The sequence below is a fragment of the Eleutherodactylus coqui genome, chromosome 1 (genome assembly GCF_035609145.1).
Source record: "Eleutherodactylus coqui strain aEleCoq1 chromosome 1, aEleCoq1.hap1, whole genome shotgun sequence".
In the NCBI taxonomy this organism is placed as follows: domain Eukaryota; kingdom Metazoa; phylum Chordata; class Amphibia; order Anura; family Eleutherodactylidae; genus Eleutherodactylus; species Eleutherodactylus coqui.
The window spans coordinates 40876195-40894170 of record NC_089837.1 but is presented as its reverse complement, the minus strand read 5'-3'; the positions used below and the strand labels follow the sequence as shown (position 1 = coordinate 40894170).

Here is a 17976-nt window from a genome sequence, read left to right as displayed (position 1 = left end):
AGGCTCTATGAGCAGCGTAGAGCTATAGTGGAATACCAACTCCAACTTGCGCGGCGCAGTGGGAGACAGCCTCCTCAATTATTTACAGAAGAGTGGCCCTGGTTGGCAGCCATCTGTCAGGTCCTTGGAACATTTGAGGAGTCTACCCAGGTGGTGAGCGGCGATGCTGCAATCATTAGCGTCACCATTCCTCTGCTATGCATCTTGAGAAGTTCCCTGCAAAGCATAAAGGCAGACGCTTTGCGCTCGGAAACAGAGCCGGGGGAAGACAGTATGTCGCTGGATAGTCAGAGCACCCTCCTGTCTATATCTCAGCGCGTTGAGGAGGAGGAGGAGGAGCATGAGGAGGAGGGGGAAGAGACAGCTTGGCCCACTGCTGAGGGTACAGATGCTGCTGGGCTGTCATCCTTTCAGCGTGTATGGCCTGAGGAGGAGGAGGAGGATCCTGAAAGTGATCTTCCTAGTGAGGACAGCCATGTGTTGCGTACAGGTACTCTGGCACACATGGCGGACTTCATGTTAGGATGCCTTTCTCGTGACCCTCGCGTTACACGCATTCTGGCCACTACAGATTACTGGGTGTACACATTGCTCGACCCACGGTATAAGGAGAACTTTTCCACTCTGATTCCCGAAGAGGAAAGGGGTTCGAGAGTGATGCTATACCACAGGGCGCTGGTGGACAAACTGATGGTAAACTTCCCATCCGACAGCGCTAGTGGCCGAAGGCGCAGTTCCGAGGGCCAGGTAGCAGGGGAGGCGCAGAGATCAGGCAGCATGTACAGCGCAGGCAGGGGAACATTCTCCAAGGCCTTTGCCAGCATTATGGCTCCCCAGCAAGACTGTGTCACCGCTCCCCAGTCAAGGCTGAGTCGGCGGGAGCACTGTAAAAGGATGGTGAGGGAGTACGTAGCCGATCGCACGACCGTCCTCCGTGACGCCTCTGCCCCCTACAACTACTGGGTGTCGAAGCTGGACACGTGGCCTGAACTAGCGCTGTATGCCCTGGAGGTGCTTGCTTGTCCTGCGGCTAGCGTCTTGTCGGAAAGGGTGTTTAGTGCGGCTGGGGGAATCATCACAGATAAGCGTACCCACCTGTCAACCGACAGTGCCGACAGGCTTACACTCATCAAGATGAACAAAGCCTGGATTTCCCCAGACTTCTCTTCTCCACCAGCGGACAGCAGCGATACCTAAGCAATACGTAGGCTGCACCCGCGGATGGAAGCTACGTTCTCTCTCACCATCCAAAACGGGGACATTTCTGCTTCATCAATCTGTGTCTAATATTCCTCCTCCTCCTCCTGCTCCTCCTCCTGAAACCTCACGTAATCACGCTGAACGGGCAATTTTTCTTAGGGCCACAAGGCTCACTCATATAATTTTTCTAAACAATTTTTATATGTTTCAATGCTCTTAAAAGCGTTGAAACTTTAACTTGAACCAATTTTTCGTTAAACTGGGCTGCCTCCAGGCCTAGTTACCACTTAAGCCACATTAACCAAAGCGATTAATGGGTTTCACCTGCCCTCTTGGTTGGCCATGGCCAATTTTTTGGATGTACATTAGTACTGTTGATACAGCAATTTTTGTGGGCCCTCGCCTACAGTGTAATCAAATGAATTTTTAGCCCACCTGCATTACAGCTGACGTTACATCCGCTGTGTTGGGCAATGCAATGGGATATTTTTATGTACCGCCGGTGGGTTCCAGGGAGCCACCCATGCTGTAGGTGCACACGGAGTTTAACCTACATCTGTCCACTTGTAAAGAACCCCAGTCTGACTGGGGCATGCAGTGTGGGCCGAAGCCCACCTGTATTAAGCACGACATTACTACCTCAGCTGTGTTGGGCAATGCAATGGGATATTTCTATGTACCGCCGGTGGCTTCCTGGCACCCACCCATGCTGTGGGTCCACACAGGGAATTATAAATGCATCTGTTTCCACTTGTAAAGAACCCCAGTCAGACTGGGGCATGCAGTGTGGGCCGAAGCCCACCTGCATTAAGCACGACATTACTACCTCAGCTGTGTTGGGCAATGCAATGGGATATTTTTATGTACCGCCGGTGGGTTCCAGGGAGCCACCCATGCTGTAGGTGCACACGGAGTTTAACCTACATGTGTCCACTTGTAAAGAACCCCAGTCTGACTGGGGCATGCAGTGTGGGCCGAAGCCCACCTGCATTAAACATGACATTACTACCTCAGCTGTGATGGGCAATGCAATGGGATATTTTTATGTTCCGCCGGTGGGTTCCAGGGAGCCACCCATGCTGTCGGTCCACAGGGACTTCACAATAGGGAGTTGTACCTGCCTGTGTCTATGAATTAAAAACCGCGGTCTGACTGGGGCATGCAGAGACACCTTGACAGAATGAATAGTGTGTGGCACATAGGTTCCCCATTGCTATGCCCATGTGTGCAGCTCCTGATGGCGGTGGCACAGGATTCTATTTCTCATTGCTTCTGTACAGCATTGTGGGCTATCGCCCCGCCCCTTTTAAAGAGGGTCGCTGCCTAGCTGTGCCAACCCTCTGCAGTGTGTGCCTGCGGTTCCTCCTCATGGCAGACGCACTTCTAAATAGACATGAGTGTGGCGTGGCATGAGGGCAGCTGAAGTCTGCGCAGGGACACTTTGGTGTGCGCTGTGGGGGGGAGGGGGGGCGGTTGGGCAGCATGTAAGCCAGGAGAAGTGGCAGTGGAGTGTCATGCAGGCAGTGATTGTGCTTTGTTGGAGGTAGTGTGGTGCTTAGCTAAGGTATGCATTGCTAATGAGGGCTTTTCAGAAGTAAAAGTTTTTGGGAGGGGGGGGGGCCCACTCTTGCCGCTATTGTGGCTTAATAGTGGGACCTGTGAACTTGAGATGCAGCCCAACATGTAACCCCTCGCCTGCCCTGTCCATTGCTGTGTCGTTCCCATCACTTTCTTGAATTGCCCAGATTTTCACACAAGGAAACCTTAGCGAGCATCGGCGAAATACAAAAATGCTCGGGTCGCCCATTGACTTCAATGGGGTTCGTTATTCGAAACGAACCCTCGAGCATCGCGAAAAGTTCGTTCCGAGTAACGAGCACCCGAGCATTTTGGTGCTCGCTCATCTCTAATTACTATGGAGACCCCAAAGAAGCCAACTAGCTGGTTAACATTGTCAATAAATAACTTGCCAATGAGGACTATTTCTATGACACCCCAAATGCCCCTACCTCCCTTAAGAGTACCTGGCCTACCAAGAGTAAGAAACTTCCATTCATAGGGAAAAGGGTGAGGCACATCGAAAAACGGGCTACGACTCCTGTGGTGACACCACCTGGGCTAAGGTTTCAGCACAAAGGTCATGTCAGGCGTATCCTGCAGCTTTTGCTTCTATAGAGACAATGTCTGGAACGGTGTCCTATGAAGTAGGCGTAGTGAAGAATTTGATGCACTGTATGATATTAGGACGTGATTTCACTCTGTTCTGGGACTTGTGGGGAAGAGCAACATCTCCTGCTAAAGAGTCTGGTGTAACCCCCCAGTGACAAAATGCAGGATGTACTAATTTTCCTTTGCAGCTTTTGTTGGTAGCGGGTGAAGATCCTTATCCTCTGCAGGAAGTGGCTGATTTGGAGGGCTCACGTGAAAACTTTGGTACCGCACAGTTGAGAGATCCCACTTTCTTAAATGCACAAAAGAGTGTTGTGGTCATAAATGGCTTACTGCAGGACCCGCTGCTGACCAACAATTTCACCTTTTTTCCATGAGTAATAATCTGTTATGTAGAATAACGAATAACTAAACATAATGGGGCAGCTGGTTGTACGAAAACCATATAGACATAAGGTTCTGGACATGGCACGTAATGATGCACTTGGGGACTGAGGAGATGCAAGACCGAGTCCTGCAGAGGTTCTTCTGGCCTGGAATTTATGAGAAAAGAAAAAATGCTGTGAATCTTGCCCCATGTGTCAGCTGTCCGCTCCTGTATCACACACTCATAGCCCGTTAATGCCTCTCCCTATTATCGAGGTACCTTTTTGAAAGAATGGATCTAGTGGGGCCCATAGTCAGGTTGTCAGGAGGACATCAGTATATCCTAGTTGCACTGGATTATTCTACGCGTTACCAGGAAGCTGTTCCTTTTAAAAAACACTACCACTAAAAGTATTGCATGGGAGTTGTCCCTTATGTCTCCCAGGACAGATATTCCTAAAGGAAATCCTTACTGACCAGGGGGCACCGTTCATGTCCAAGATTATAAAATAGCTGTGCCACCTCTTTAAAATCAAACACGTATGCACCTCTGTGTACCACCCTGAGACATATGGATTAGTGGAGAGGTTTAATAAGACCCTAAGGCCCCCTTCACATGGGCGACAAAGTCACACGATTTTGTCACATTGGTACAATACAACATATCGTGTGTATGTGAAGCCCATGCTTTCCAATAGGTTCCTTCACACGTGATGTTTTGTAGCATGCAACAACCCGATACAAAAACCTCTCAGGTCTGGCGATTTGCCCTTGACTCGTGAGGTTTTGTAGCCCATGTTTCCCTATGGAGCCTTTCTCTGTGTTGCATCGCATCGCACGAAAATGTGATTTTCATGCGGTGCGATGCAACTTTGACAGTAGGAACTCCTACTGTAAAAAAGCCAAATCTAAGCCCTAGCTGCAGAAAACAATAAAAAAACTTAGAAGCGCTCTCCGCTGTTGCCTCGACTTTTCCCCGGGTCCCGGCACTGTTTCTCTTCATCCTCTGGCCGGGGATTGAAAAATCTCCACCTCCTGGAAGCGCTGGCTGTGATTGGCTGACGCTTAGCCAATCACAGCCAGTGCTCAATGAATAGCTGTGATTGGCTCAAACTGGCTGTGATTTGGCTAAGCGTCAGCCAATCGCAGCCAGTGTTTCCAGGGGGTGGTGATTTTTCAATCCCCGGCCAGAAGATGAAGAGGAGAAACCGTTGGGGGAACCGGGGAGAAGCTGCGGCGATGCCCCGGACAGCGCGGTAGAGGTGATGTATACTTTTTTTTTTTCTTCAGCTACAGCTTATTTTTGGAGTAGGGCTTATATTTCAAGCCCCCTCTGAAAATCCTCGCATGTGATGCTACAAAGTTGTGCGACATTGCAGCATCTCATGCGACTTTGTAGCGCTACAAAATTGCGGTATTGCCGTGAGAAGACACAGCAATATCGTATGGACCACTGATGAGATATCGCTGCGATTTTTCTCGCGGCGATACCGTGTTACCTGTGTGGAGGAGGCCTTAAGCAGATCTTTAAAAAGGTGGTAGAAAAAGATGAGCATGACTGGGATTGTCTTACAGTACCTGATGTTTTCCATTAGAGAAGTGTCACAGGCTTCTACAGGATTCTTGCCCTTTGAATTGGTCTATGGTCGTCACCCAAGGGGGCTACTAGACATAGCCAAGGAAACATGGGAAACGGAGTTGACTCCCTACAAAAGTATTATTGAGCATGTGAAACAAATGCAGGACCGCATTGTGACGATAATGCCTATTGTTAGAGAACACCTGCAGATGGCACAAAAAGCACATATATAATCTTTCTGCCAAGAAAGAGTTCATAGAGAAGGTTGGGTACGTAAATTTAGAATGTACACCAGCTGGGCAAAAGACATACCAAAATTACCATGTCAATGGAATTAAGCCTTGGAAAGATGGAGAATAGGGATGAGCGAGTATACTCGCTAAGGTACTACCCGCTCGAGTAATGTGCCTTAGCCGAGTATCTCCCCGCTCGTCCCTGAAGATTCGGGGGCCGCCGCAGCTGACAGGTGAGTTGCGGCGGGGAGCATGGGAGAGCGGGCTGGAGAGAGAGATCTCCCCTCCGTTCCTCCCTGCTCTCCCCCGCAGCTCCCCGCCCCGTGGCAGCACCCGAATCTTTCAGGACGAGCGGGGAGATACTCGGCTAAGGCACATTACTCGAGCAAGCAGTGCCTTAGCGAGTATACTCGCTCATCCCTAATGGAGAATTTTTAGGGGCCTTGAGGGCTAGGAAGGTAAAGCCGCAGCCACCCATTCCCATGGTCAGAATAGGCGATACACTCTCAGTATGCCAACAGCAACAGGCTTCAGAAACAAAAGCAAGTTCTCTGACCTACTGGATCGTAGCCCACACTGGCCAACAAAAAAAGATATTTTGGAATGTTTCCTTAACTTCATGAGTCAAATCTTACCAATTTGGGGTTGAAAAAAACGAATATGACAAATAGTCTTATTAGCTCTAGTTTCTGTGATATACAATAGGTGGAAGTATGTTATTTTAATGAATTAAGAGAAAATGATACATTTTAATTACATATGCTAACAACATTGAAAGTGCATTTTATGATGACCGTTACATTCTAAGAGTTCTAAATTGATAGAAGAATTCCTGGCCGGTGGTTCAGTGTGAAACGAATCATGTGGTGACTTCATGAGATTGTTTTCTTTTTGCTTGCCTCTTGTAAGTGAGTTCCGGAGCATCCCTACACACAGGCCAGCAGTAATCCGTAAGCATTGCTTCATTCCAACAGCCCTGATATCTTTGTTCCATTAAAGAAATATCCTGGTAGAATCTTTTTCCGTGTTCAATACTGACAGCTCCACAAGTAGAAGGGAATAAGTCTAGGTCGAAGTGTAGAAAATGGATTTTAAGGGACATGTTGCATACGAGTTGATGGTATTTTTCCAGAAGTACTGTCACCAACTGAGTGTAGGTATCATCTCTTTTCTTGCCAAAGAATCCATGAATAACTAACTCCCTTTAAGGCTTGCCAAGCTTCCTTTGCTTTTCCCTCCAAAACTTGGTCAAACGCCAAAAGGATCCTTTACAAATTGTCGAATTTGTGGCCCAACAAAAACACCTTCCTTAACCCTTTTGCATCACTCAGTCTAGGAAATTTGTCTCTCTTAAGTACTTAAATGCCTGTCCTTCCTGGTTCATACCTTTGACAACATTTTTTTATTAAACCCAGCTTTATATGAAGGGGTGGAAGAACATCATCTTTTGGGTCCACGGTTGGCAACAACATTTTTCTCGGTAGAGTCAAGATTTCTTGCAGGCCAGTCCGCTTGAATGTAATGTGATTTCCTATCCCTACTGTCCCACATACATAAAAAGCAACAGTATTTAGTGTACCCCAGTTGCATTCCTAAGAGTACAGTGATGACTTTTAGATCGCCACAGATATTTCACTTGTGTTCAGCATATTTGATTGAGTCGAGGAGGGCTGTCATGTTTGCTTAAGTCTCCTTCATGTGAACTGCATGACCAGCAGGAATAGAAAGACAACTGTTGCCGTTGTGAAGTAATACAGCTCTCAAACTAAGCTTGGAGGAGTCTATGAATAGCCTCCATTCAGTTGGATCATGGTTCAAATTCAAATATTTCATCAAGCCATTAACTTAGCAGCAAACAACTGGATTGGTTTTCTTCTCAAAAAAACAAAGCAGATCCCTCTGACGTTCCCTCTACTGTGAGACCCTGACATCACGTTAGAGAAGATTCCATTGCTGTAGTCTTTACTCTAGAAGTTCCGCCTTCTCTTTTGACAAGTCAAGGTCTCGAATGAGATCACTCAATTCCACTTGACTCAGTCTGTGCGGTGTAACATCTTTTACCTCAAAGTCAGGGTCATGGGATGTGGAAGGCTTGTTGTGTTCTTTTTTTTCCCCCACACTTTCTTCATGTTCTACTTCAAGCTCATAATGTTGGAGTGAAGTAGGAACTGGTAAACCATCTGAATGTGGAATAGTTCTAATAACAGATGAAAGATTTGGGTATTGAACTGTTCCATGTCAGGTCCAGCGGCTCTGGGGTCTCCATGCCCGCACTATTACCCAGGCTGCGGGGGTGCGGCACAGAGGAGTCCGGTCTTGGTGACCTCACCTGGCCGCCGTGATCTGGTACGCCGGCTCCGGGCATGCGCTCCCGTGTGCAGGGAGCGTGCGCCTAGTTAGCCGGGTTGCTGGGAACATGGTAGGTACCGTCCTGTGCCGTGTTCCCATTGCTATGACACCCGGGTACACTTGCTCTGCACTCGCTGCTGGATGTCTGGATCTCTGCTCTGCCCTTGCTGTTTGATGTCTGGGTCTCTGCTCTGGACTCACTGCTGATGTCTGGATCTCTTTTGATGTCTGGGTCTCTTTCTGTATTTAGCAGGTGCTGGGGGCTGTTTCTCCCAGCGTCTGGTGATTGTGTCCTGCTGCTGACAGGCTCCCCGCCTCAATCAGCTGCTGGGGCGGGAGTTCTGGCAGCATTTAAGCTGCTCAGTTTCTGCAGAACTTTGCCAGTGTATGTTTGGTCTCCAGCTACACCCGCGTTACCTTGGATTGATGCCCTGCTTTGACCCGCTTGCCTTGGACCTGACCTTGGCTTCGCCTGACCCCTTGTACCTCGCCTTCTCCTGTTGCCGACCCTGATTGCCTGACCTGCCCTTGTGTTTGTGTGTCTCCTTGTATTTGCCTGTGAGTCTGACTCCTGCCCCGTATCCCTAGTGAACCTAGGGACTGTCGCCCAGTTGTCACCCTAGGAATTAGCCTAGGGGGGTAAGTAGGCAGGGGACAGGGGTTGCGGGTAGCTTCAGGGACTTCCAGTTACCCGGACCCCAGTTCTCTGACATTCCTGTTTTCTTCATTGACAATCCTGCCTTTATAGATGGAGTCAAGCAGAAATAGCAGTCATCTGTATGGTTTGTAGGCTCCCGCCAAACCATGAGCACAGCAAGAGCCATAGATCGTTTTTTATTTTTCAGCCATTCTCATAGTTTGACTGAACAAGATTTGCAACATATATGTGGAGCCCATGACTTATCCTGGTCCCCTACCTTCATACCAAAATAATGATGATAGGCAGTCTTCATAAGAGGCATCAGATTGCATTTCTGTGACAAAAATGTTATTTCACCACAAATGTAACAAAAATTTACAGATTTTCGTGGCATTTTGATATAGGAAATGTTACCCTTCAAAAGCACTCCAAAACCAGAAATTCTAAATAAAAAAGGAAAACAGAAACAATATGAAACTTAGTCATAGCAACATTTATTATGTTTATAACCTACAGGCTAAACCAGATGGACATTGTCTCTATTCAGCCTAACACACTATGTTATTATGTTACAAACCTATAGAGAATGTTGTGTTATGTCACTCGAGAGGTGTCACTGTATCTCCAAAGCAAAGCGGTCATTTTTATTGTGATTTTTGAATTCAGCAGATGGAAATACATAAAGATATGCTAATTTTGAGCCCAAAACAAAATTATCGTTGGGCAATCGAACCCGGGGTAAAGGTGAATCTCAAACCGTACAGGATACTGGAAGCATGTAGAGATGCAGATTCTATCGAGGTTAAATGTAAGATGAAGCTATGAGTAATAGAGGAGTCAAAAAGTGAGTGGTCAGGCCCAGTTGGTTTGATTCCTAAACAAAATTGCACTTGCAGATTCTGTAAAGACTTAAAGGGGTTGTCCCGCGAAAGCAAGTGGGGTTATACACTTCTGTATGGCCATATTAATGCACTTTGTAATGTACATTGTGCATTAATTATGAGCCATACAGAAGTTATTCACTTACCTGTTCCGTTGCTAGCGTCCTCGTCTCCATGGTGCCGTCTAATTTTCAGCGTCTAATCGCCGGATTAGACGCGCTTGCGCAGTCCGGTCTTCTTCTTTTCTGAATGGGGCCGCTCGTGCCAGAGAGCGGCTCCTGGTAGCTCCGCCTCGTCACGTGCCGATTCCAGCCAATCAGGAGGCTGGAATCGGCAATGGACCGCACAGAAGCCCTGCGGTCCACCGAGGGAGAAGATCCCGGCGGCCATCTTCACCAGGTAAGTAAGAAGTCACCGGAGCGCGGGGATTCAGGTAAGCACTGTCCGGTTTTCTTTTTTAACCCCTGCATCGGGTTTGTCTCGCGCCGAACGGGGGGGCTGTTGAAAAAAAAAAAAACCCCGTTTCGGCGCGGGACAACCCCTTTAAGGTTAAACGAAATCTCCAAGTTCGATGCGTACCCCATGCCAAAAGTCCGATAAGCTGATTGAGAGACTGGGTTATGCTAGACACATTACCACTCTTGATCTCACAAAAAGGATATTGGCAAATGGCTTTACCTGACCGAGCAAAAGAGAAAACTGCTTTCTCCACCCCAGATGGATTGTTTCAATGGAAAAACATGCCGCTTGGTTTACATGGGTCAGCGGCTACCTTTCAAAGGATGATGGACCGAATTTTGAGGCCGCTTTGTGGCCATTCCATCACATATCTGGATGATGTGCTTATTTACAGCTCAGATTTGGAAAGTCACCCTGGAAAGGTACAGGCTGTCGTGGATGCCATCAGGGATGCGGACCTAGCCATAAACCCTGAGAAGTGAACAATAGACTTGGCAGACGCCAAATACCTTGGCTACATTATTGGCAGATGTGTAATCAAGCCTCAAGTTAATAAGGTGGAGGCCATACAGAGTTGGCTTTGACCTTTAACCAAGAGGCAAATCAGGACTTTCCTGGACATCGCGGGGTACTACCGCAAGTTTTCGCCAAATTGCGCCTCTGTAGCAGCACCAGAATAAAAAGAGATGCCAACAGCACAACCTAAGGCTAAATATAGCTGGACAGGTATATGCAAAGTCACCATAATAGGTCTGATCCAAGAATGACCCACATCTTGATATAGAGTAGCCAATGGATGTGACGGCAGACAAGGTGCAGCTTAAAATACTACGTTTATTCCCCCAAACGTTAAAAGGTATACAACGTTTCAAGTCTTTTTCGCCATGACAACTCCAAACCCAGGTGGGTTTAACCACAGGAGGCGGGGATGTTCCGCCAGCATACCATGCGGTGATTTGTCTGTTCATTTTGTTATATAAATGTATACATGTGTGTCTTGGTTTTATACTTGATAAAGACTCTGAGGAGTCGAAACGTTGTAAACCTTTTAACTTTTGGAGGAATAGTAAAAATATTTTAAGCTGCGCTTTGTATGCTGTCGCATCCATTGGCTACTCTATATCAATAGCAGCACCATTGAATGACTTGAGAGAAGGTCGGAAGCCAGTAATGGTGAAATGGACTCCTGAAGCAAAGAAGGCCTTTTTTTTAAGAACCTGCTTTATGTCAGCAGCCAATATTAGTCAGCCCTGATGCTTTGGATGCAGGTCTGGGTGCAGTATTTTCACAAATGATAAATGGGGCCATTGTAGAAAGAGAATGTTTAGCAGTGAAGTGGAAGTCTGGAAGTCGTAAAATATTATCTCCGTGGAAGAGAGTTTAAGCTGGTATTGGTCCATGCCCCCTTGCCATGGATGAAATACAATAAGGAAAACAATGCTAGAGTGACAAGATGGTTCTTGTCACTTCACAACTTCAATTTTGCCCTCCAATATCAACCAGGCAAGTCTCAGGGTAATGCTGATGCCTTGTCAAGCATACACTGTTTAATGGTTAAAGTTGCCCAGCCCTGTATGGCATTCTGCTGGCGGGCGCATGCGCAGAAGCCGGGGGGGGGTACATGGAGGAGGATCGCGTTTGGGTTCAAATGCAGAGGCCTCTGGTAAGAAGTTTCATCTCCTTTCACTGATGGTATCAGTGAGGGGAGATGAAACTTCAACTTTTTTTAAAATTGCTTTTACGTGATCACCATTATCCATTGGATAGATGCGATGACTTGACCAGGGACCGCTCACCGCGGCCCCCTGTGAAATCTCCATGATTTTGGCCACTTTTTGGTTGCCAGGAGCAGGGAGATTTAAAATTTCCTAGGCAATCCTCGACTTTTGTTCATTTCCCCACCGTTTTGCCAATGGGCGCATGCGCCGAAGCCAGGGTAAGGTCCGTGGATAAAGGTCATCTAAAACTTTAACTTTAAAAAATTTTTTTATTTACATTCATGTGATAGGCACTATCCATTGGATGGCACCGATCGCATTACTGGGGTAACGTGGGTTTCTCGCGGCCCCCCCTTGACAGCTCCAGGTTGTCGGCTACCTCCAGGAACCAACAGCATGGAGCTGTCACATGCAGAGTCTGCAGGGCGTAAACCCCAGGGGAAACATGCTTTTATGTTCCTAGGGATTAAAGCCCAGCAAAGCAGGACCTAAAAAAGCGATGGGGGTGGTCACTAAGGGGTTAAGATTTTTTTTCTTTCTGATCAGTTTTATGAGATTTTCCACAATTTTCATAGTCCATCTTTACACTTGTTCACAGTATTCTAGATGTGGTCTCACCAAACCACTATACAGCAGCATCACAATCTCTCGCTTTCTACTGAGGGATGAATACTGGGTTCAGTTCCCTATGTGTCTCTCTCCATATGCAGGATTACACAGTAGTGAAGAAAACATCGGGTGATGGTGCGCCTCCCAACAGCCATCTCCATGAGTCAGGAGGATGGAGCAGGAGCCAGAGCCCCATCACAGAGGCTCCTCCTCACTTACCGAAACATGAGCAGGAGATCCTAGAACTCACCAACAAGATCACTGAGCTGCTGACTGGAGAGGTGACACTGCTGGGAATGCTGAGAAATTATACAGTAACAGCACTAGAGGAGTCTGGGTAATGATGGTATCATTGTGTTGTCAGGTTCCTATAAGGTGTCAGGATGTCGCTGTCTATTTCTCCATGGAGGAGTGGGAGTATTTAGAAGGACACAAGGATCTGTACAAGGACGTCAAGATAGAGGACCACCAGCCTCCGATATCACAAGGTAAGAAGAGACATACAAAATACAGTATATATATAATACTATTTATATTTATATTTTTCAAAGTCTTGTTCCCCAATACTATGGGCACTGGTAGCTGTCTTGAGGCCCTGATACCATCTTGTGCAGTGCATTTCCATGTGAGCAGTATGACATTTAATTTAGGATCTCACCAAACTAGGCTCTTTCGTGACACTTTAGACTCGCTATATACACTACCGTTCAAAAGTTTGGGGTCACATTGAAATGTCCTTATTTTTGAAGGAAAAGCACTGTACTTTTCAATGAAGATAACTTTAAACTAGTCCTAACTTTAAACAAATGCACTCTATACATTGCTAATGTGGTAAATGACTATTCTAGCTGCAAATGCCTGTTTTTTTGTGCAAAATCTACAAAGGTGAATAGAGGCCCATTTCCAGCAACTTTCACTCCAGTGTTCTAATGGTACAATGTGTTTGCTCATTGGCTCAGAAGGCTAATTGATGATTAGAAAACCCTTGTGCAATCATGTTCACACATCTGAAACCAGTCTAGCTCGTTACAGAAGCTACAAAACTGACCTTCCTGTGAGCAGATTGAGTTTCTGGAGCATCACATTTCTGGGGTCAATTAAACGCTCAAAATGGCCAGAAAAAGAGAACTTTCATCTGAAACTCGACAGTCTATTCTTGTTCTTAGAAATGAAGGCTATTCCATGCGAGAAATTGCTAAGAAATTGAAGATTTCCTACAACGGTGTGTACTACTCCCTTCAGAGGACAGCACAAACAGGCTCTAACCAGAGTAGAAAAAGAAGTGGGAGGCCGCGTTGCACAACTAAGCAAGAAGATAAGCACATTAGAGTCTCTAGTTTGAGAAACAGACGCCTCACAGGTACCCAACTGGCATCTTCATTAAATAGTACCCGCAAAACACCAGTGTCAACATCTACAGTGTAGAGGCGGCTGCGGGAATTTGGGCTTCAGGGCAGAGTGGCAAAGAAAAAGCCATATCTGAGACTGGCCAATAAAAGAAAAAGATTAAGATGGGCAAAAGAACACAGACATTGGACAGAGGAAGACTGGAAAAAAGTGTTGTGGACGGATGAATCCAAGTTTGAGGTGTTTGGATCACAAAGAAGAACGTTTGTGAGATGCAGAACAAATGAAAAGATGCTGGAAGAATGCCTGACGCCATCTGTTAAGCATGGTGGATGTAATGTGATGGTCTGGGGTTGCTTTGGTGCTGGTAAGGTGGGAGATTTGTACAGGGTAAAAGGGATTCTGAATAAGGAAGGCTATCACTCCATTTTGCAACGCCATGCCATACCCAGTGGACAGCGCTTGATTGGAACCAATTTCATCCTACAACAGGACAATGACCCTAAACACACCTCCAAATTGTGCAAGAACTATTTACAGCAGAAGCAGGCAGCTGGTATTCTATCGGTAATGGAGTGGCCAGCGCAGTCACCAGATCTGAACCCCATTGAGCTGTTGTGGGAGCAGCTTGACCGTATGGTACGCCAGAAGTGCCCATCCAACCAATCCAACTTGTGGGAGATGCTTCTAGAAGCGTGGGGTGCAATTTCACAAGCTTACCTCAACAAATTAACAGCTAGAATATCAAAGGTGTGCAATGCTGTAATTGCTGCAAAAGGAGGATTCTTTGACGAAAGCAAAGTTTGATGTAAAAACAATGTTATTTCAAATACAGATCATTATTTCTAACCTTGTCAATGTCTTGGCTCTATTTTCTATTCATTTCACAACGCATGGTGGTGAATAAGTGTGACTTTTCATGGAAAACACAAAATTGTTTGGGTGACCCCAAACTTTTGAACGGTAGTGTATGTCAAACATATCCATATCGCTCCATCAGCTGATGGATGGCAAAGATGTGCCAGCCACAGCACGAAATACAGGTGCAGTACGTGTAGTACACGATGTCCAATATCACCTTGTTGAGGACTTTCACTGACCCCATGTTGAGTCCCATTTTTATTTAATTTTTTTAAGTTCACCACAATTTGTGGGGTCCATTGTATAGAATAGTAGAACATTGGATTTGGGAAAAAGAACTGGCGACCACATGCTGCAATAATTCAATTATATATATAAAATTGAATGTATGCGTGTCTGTCTGTCTGTTTGTCCTTTATGCGCTACTACACCATTCATCTGATCGCCATGAAACTTTGGGAAGTTGTTAAGTACACTCCTGGAAGATTATAGGCATAGTACAACTATCCTATGATAAATGGCGCGCGTGCGAGCATCATCGACAGTTACGCCCCCCCCCCCACGTAGATCGTTCAATTTCCGTCATTGCCAATAATTCTCTCACTTCCCGATGTCGTAGAAACATGAAATTTGGCACGGGCATTGATTATGTCATAAATAGGAAAAGTTAATGGGTCCCAACTCGATTATTCAATTCTAAGCGCCAAAGAATTAGCGTCCAAATTTTACGTACGGAATCTAATTCTCTCACTTTCCAATGTCATAGAAACTTGAAATTTGGCACGAGCATTGAATATGTCATAAATAGGAAAAGCTAATGGGTCCCAACTCGATTATTCAATTCTATGCGCAAAAGAATTAGCATCCAAATTTTACGTACGGAATCTAATTTTCTCGCTTCCCAATATCATAGAAACTTGAAATTTGGCACTAGCATTGATTATGTCATAAATAGGAAAAGTTAATGGGTCCCAACTCGATTATTCAATTTTAAGCGCAAAGGAATTAACGTCCAAATTTTACGTACGGAATCTAATTCTCTCACTTTCCAATGTCATAGAAACTTGAAATTTGGCACGAGCATTGATTATGTCATAAATAGGAAAAGTTAATGGGTCCCAACTCGAATATTCAATTGTAAGCGCAAAAGAATTAGCGTCCAAATTTTACGTACGGAATCTAATTCTCTCACTTCCCGATATCGTAGAAACTTGAAATTTGGCACGAGCATTGATTATGTCGTTAATGGGTCCCAACTCGATTGTTCAATTCTAAGCGCCAAAGAATTAGCATCCAAATTTTACGTACGGAATCTAATTCTCTCACTTCCTGATGTCATCTATGTATATATAAATGAATGTATGTCTGTCTGTCCGTTATGCATTACTACACCATTCATCCAATCACCATGAAACTTTGGGAAGTTGTTGAGTACACTTCTGGGAAGATTACTGGCATAGCACAACTATCCTATGATAGGTGGCGCGCGTGCGAGCATCGTCGACAGTTATGCCCCCCAGACAAAGATCGTTTGATTTCCATCTCAAGCACGAAAGCAAAAGGCATTACAAGCAAGCGTGTTCAACTACAAAATGATGCATCCGCCGAACGTTTCGCTTGAAAATTGCTGCATATTGAGAATGCTGAGGTAAATTAAAGCTTTGCTGTGATTGGTTGCTATTTCTTATACTGCTGAGGAAACATGAAGGCTGTGCTGTGACTGGTTGCTACTGCTTATACTACTGAGGTTACATGAAAGCTGCGCTGCGATTGGTTGTTATATATTATACCGCTGAGGTAACTTGAAAGCTGTGCTGTGATTGGTTATCTAGATATTTAAAAATGTATGTATGTATGTCTGTCTTCGCAGCAACACACGATGGGTAAGCTAGTCTGTAATAAAAATGGGGAAAAAAATCAAAGAGTAATGGCTTGGATCCACTGTGAGTCTTCACACATAGCCCGGCATTATTCAGATCACTAGCTGTAATGCCCATGTAATTTACAAGAAGTCCCCCAGTAGTCAATTTTTTTTCTGCACAAGTGAGCAATGGGGTCTGGAATTTATTTAGTTGTGCCCTGAAAATCAAAGGCAGTTTCCTCCATTGAAGGCCTAGCCATGTGTCCAGTAAGCAAATAAGAGGTATCCATTTTGGGGTGCAAGTCTTCATTCTTATGTGTGCTATACAAAAAAACTGGTTTTAAAAATTGACACACTACCCCAAAAAATAATAATTTTTGCTTAGATTCATTCAAATACTGTTTGGTCAAAATACGCAGTACACCCATAGATCAATCCATTAAGGGGTCTAGTTTTCAAATTGGGGTCATCTGTAGGGGTTCTCTATTGGCAGCTCAAGTGCTCTACAAGTGTGCATTGGGGCCCTTCAACACCATAAGAAAAACTTATGTTCTGAAGTCCACCGGCTCCTCCCATCGTTTTGGGCCCTGTTGTGCATACAGACATAAGATTAGGGCTACAAGGGGTATGTTTCTGAACAAAGGACAAACTGCTATCCATTTTCGGGTTCAAATGCTCATTTTCATGTGCACTATAAAAGAAAACTGTCTTTAAAATGACATGTTTGCAAAAATCTGAAATTTTATTTTTTCTTCTCTAAATTGCATTAGGTCCTGAAAAAACTGTGGGGTCAAAATACCCATGACACTCCTCAATGAATATATTTAAATGGGGTCATTTTGTGTGTAGGAAAACAAAATGTTAATGTTAAATTTGTACGTCTCCTAAATGGTTAAAAAACCTTAAGTTTTTCCAATGTGCTTCCAGAATAAAGTAAACAGATCAAAATATATATCTTATCAAAAACATGTACAGTATGCACATGTTTGAGATATTGCAGTTGAAAATGTGAAAAAACGGGAATTTTTGGTATAATTTATGGTAAAATCTCTTTCTCGTCACGTTCATTGGGGGACAAAGCCAGACCTTGGGATATAGCTCCTGCCACTAGGAGGCGACACTAAGCAGAAAGTGTTAACTCCTCCCACCAGGCTATATCCCCCCTGCAGGCACCACACTAATCCGTTTTGTATGCAAGCAGTAGGAACAGCCAGTGGGAACAAAATACAATAACATTTAATCATAAGACCTCACATAAATGCTCTGGTACAATTATAAACGCCATATGCGACCACAGAACAGAAAGGTTTCAGCACAATGCTACATCAAAAAAAGGATGGGTGCTGTGTCCCCCAATGAACGTGACGAGAAAGAGATTTTACGGTAAGTTATACCAAAAATTCCCGTTTCGCATCCGTATCTTTGGGGGACACAGCCAGACCTTGGGATGTCCGAGATCAGTCCCGGAAATAAAAAAGGGGTGGGTTACTTACAACCAGTCCCGAGCAGTCAGGGAACGGCCGCCTGTAGGATTTTCCGACCTAGGGAGGCGTCCGCTGATGCGAAGGTATGAACCCTATAAGACTTGTATAAAAAGTATGTAATGAGGCCCAGATTGCCGCCTTGCATACTTGAAGGGCTGAAGCCCCATGGTGTACCGCCCATGAGGCCCCCACCACCCGTGTTAAGTGAGCCGTCACGCGA

General features: G+C 45.4%; 1 protein-coding gene across 1 annotated transcript in view; it reads left to right on the top strand.

Annotated features, from left to right (window-relative positions):
• LOC136612845 (zinc finger protein 585A-like) overlaps positions 1-17976 on the top strand; it is an 87335-nt gene that overhangs the window by 16705 nt on the left and 52654 nt on the right. The window contains exons 3-4 of the mRNA XM_066593599.1: positions 12305-12484; positions 12586-12691. Of these exons, the coding sequence (XP_066449696.1) occupies positions 12305-12484; positions 12586-12691 (286 nt within the window). The remainder of the gene's footprint in view (positions 1-12304; positions 12485-12585; positions 12692-17976) is intronic.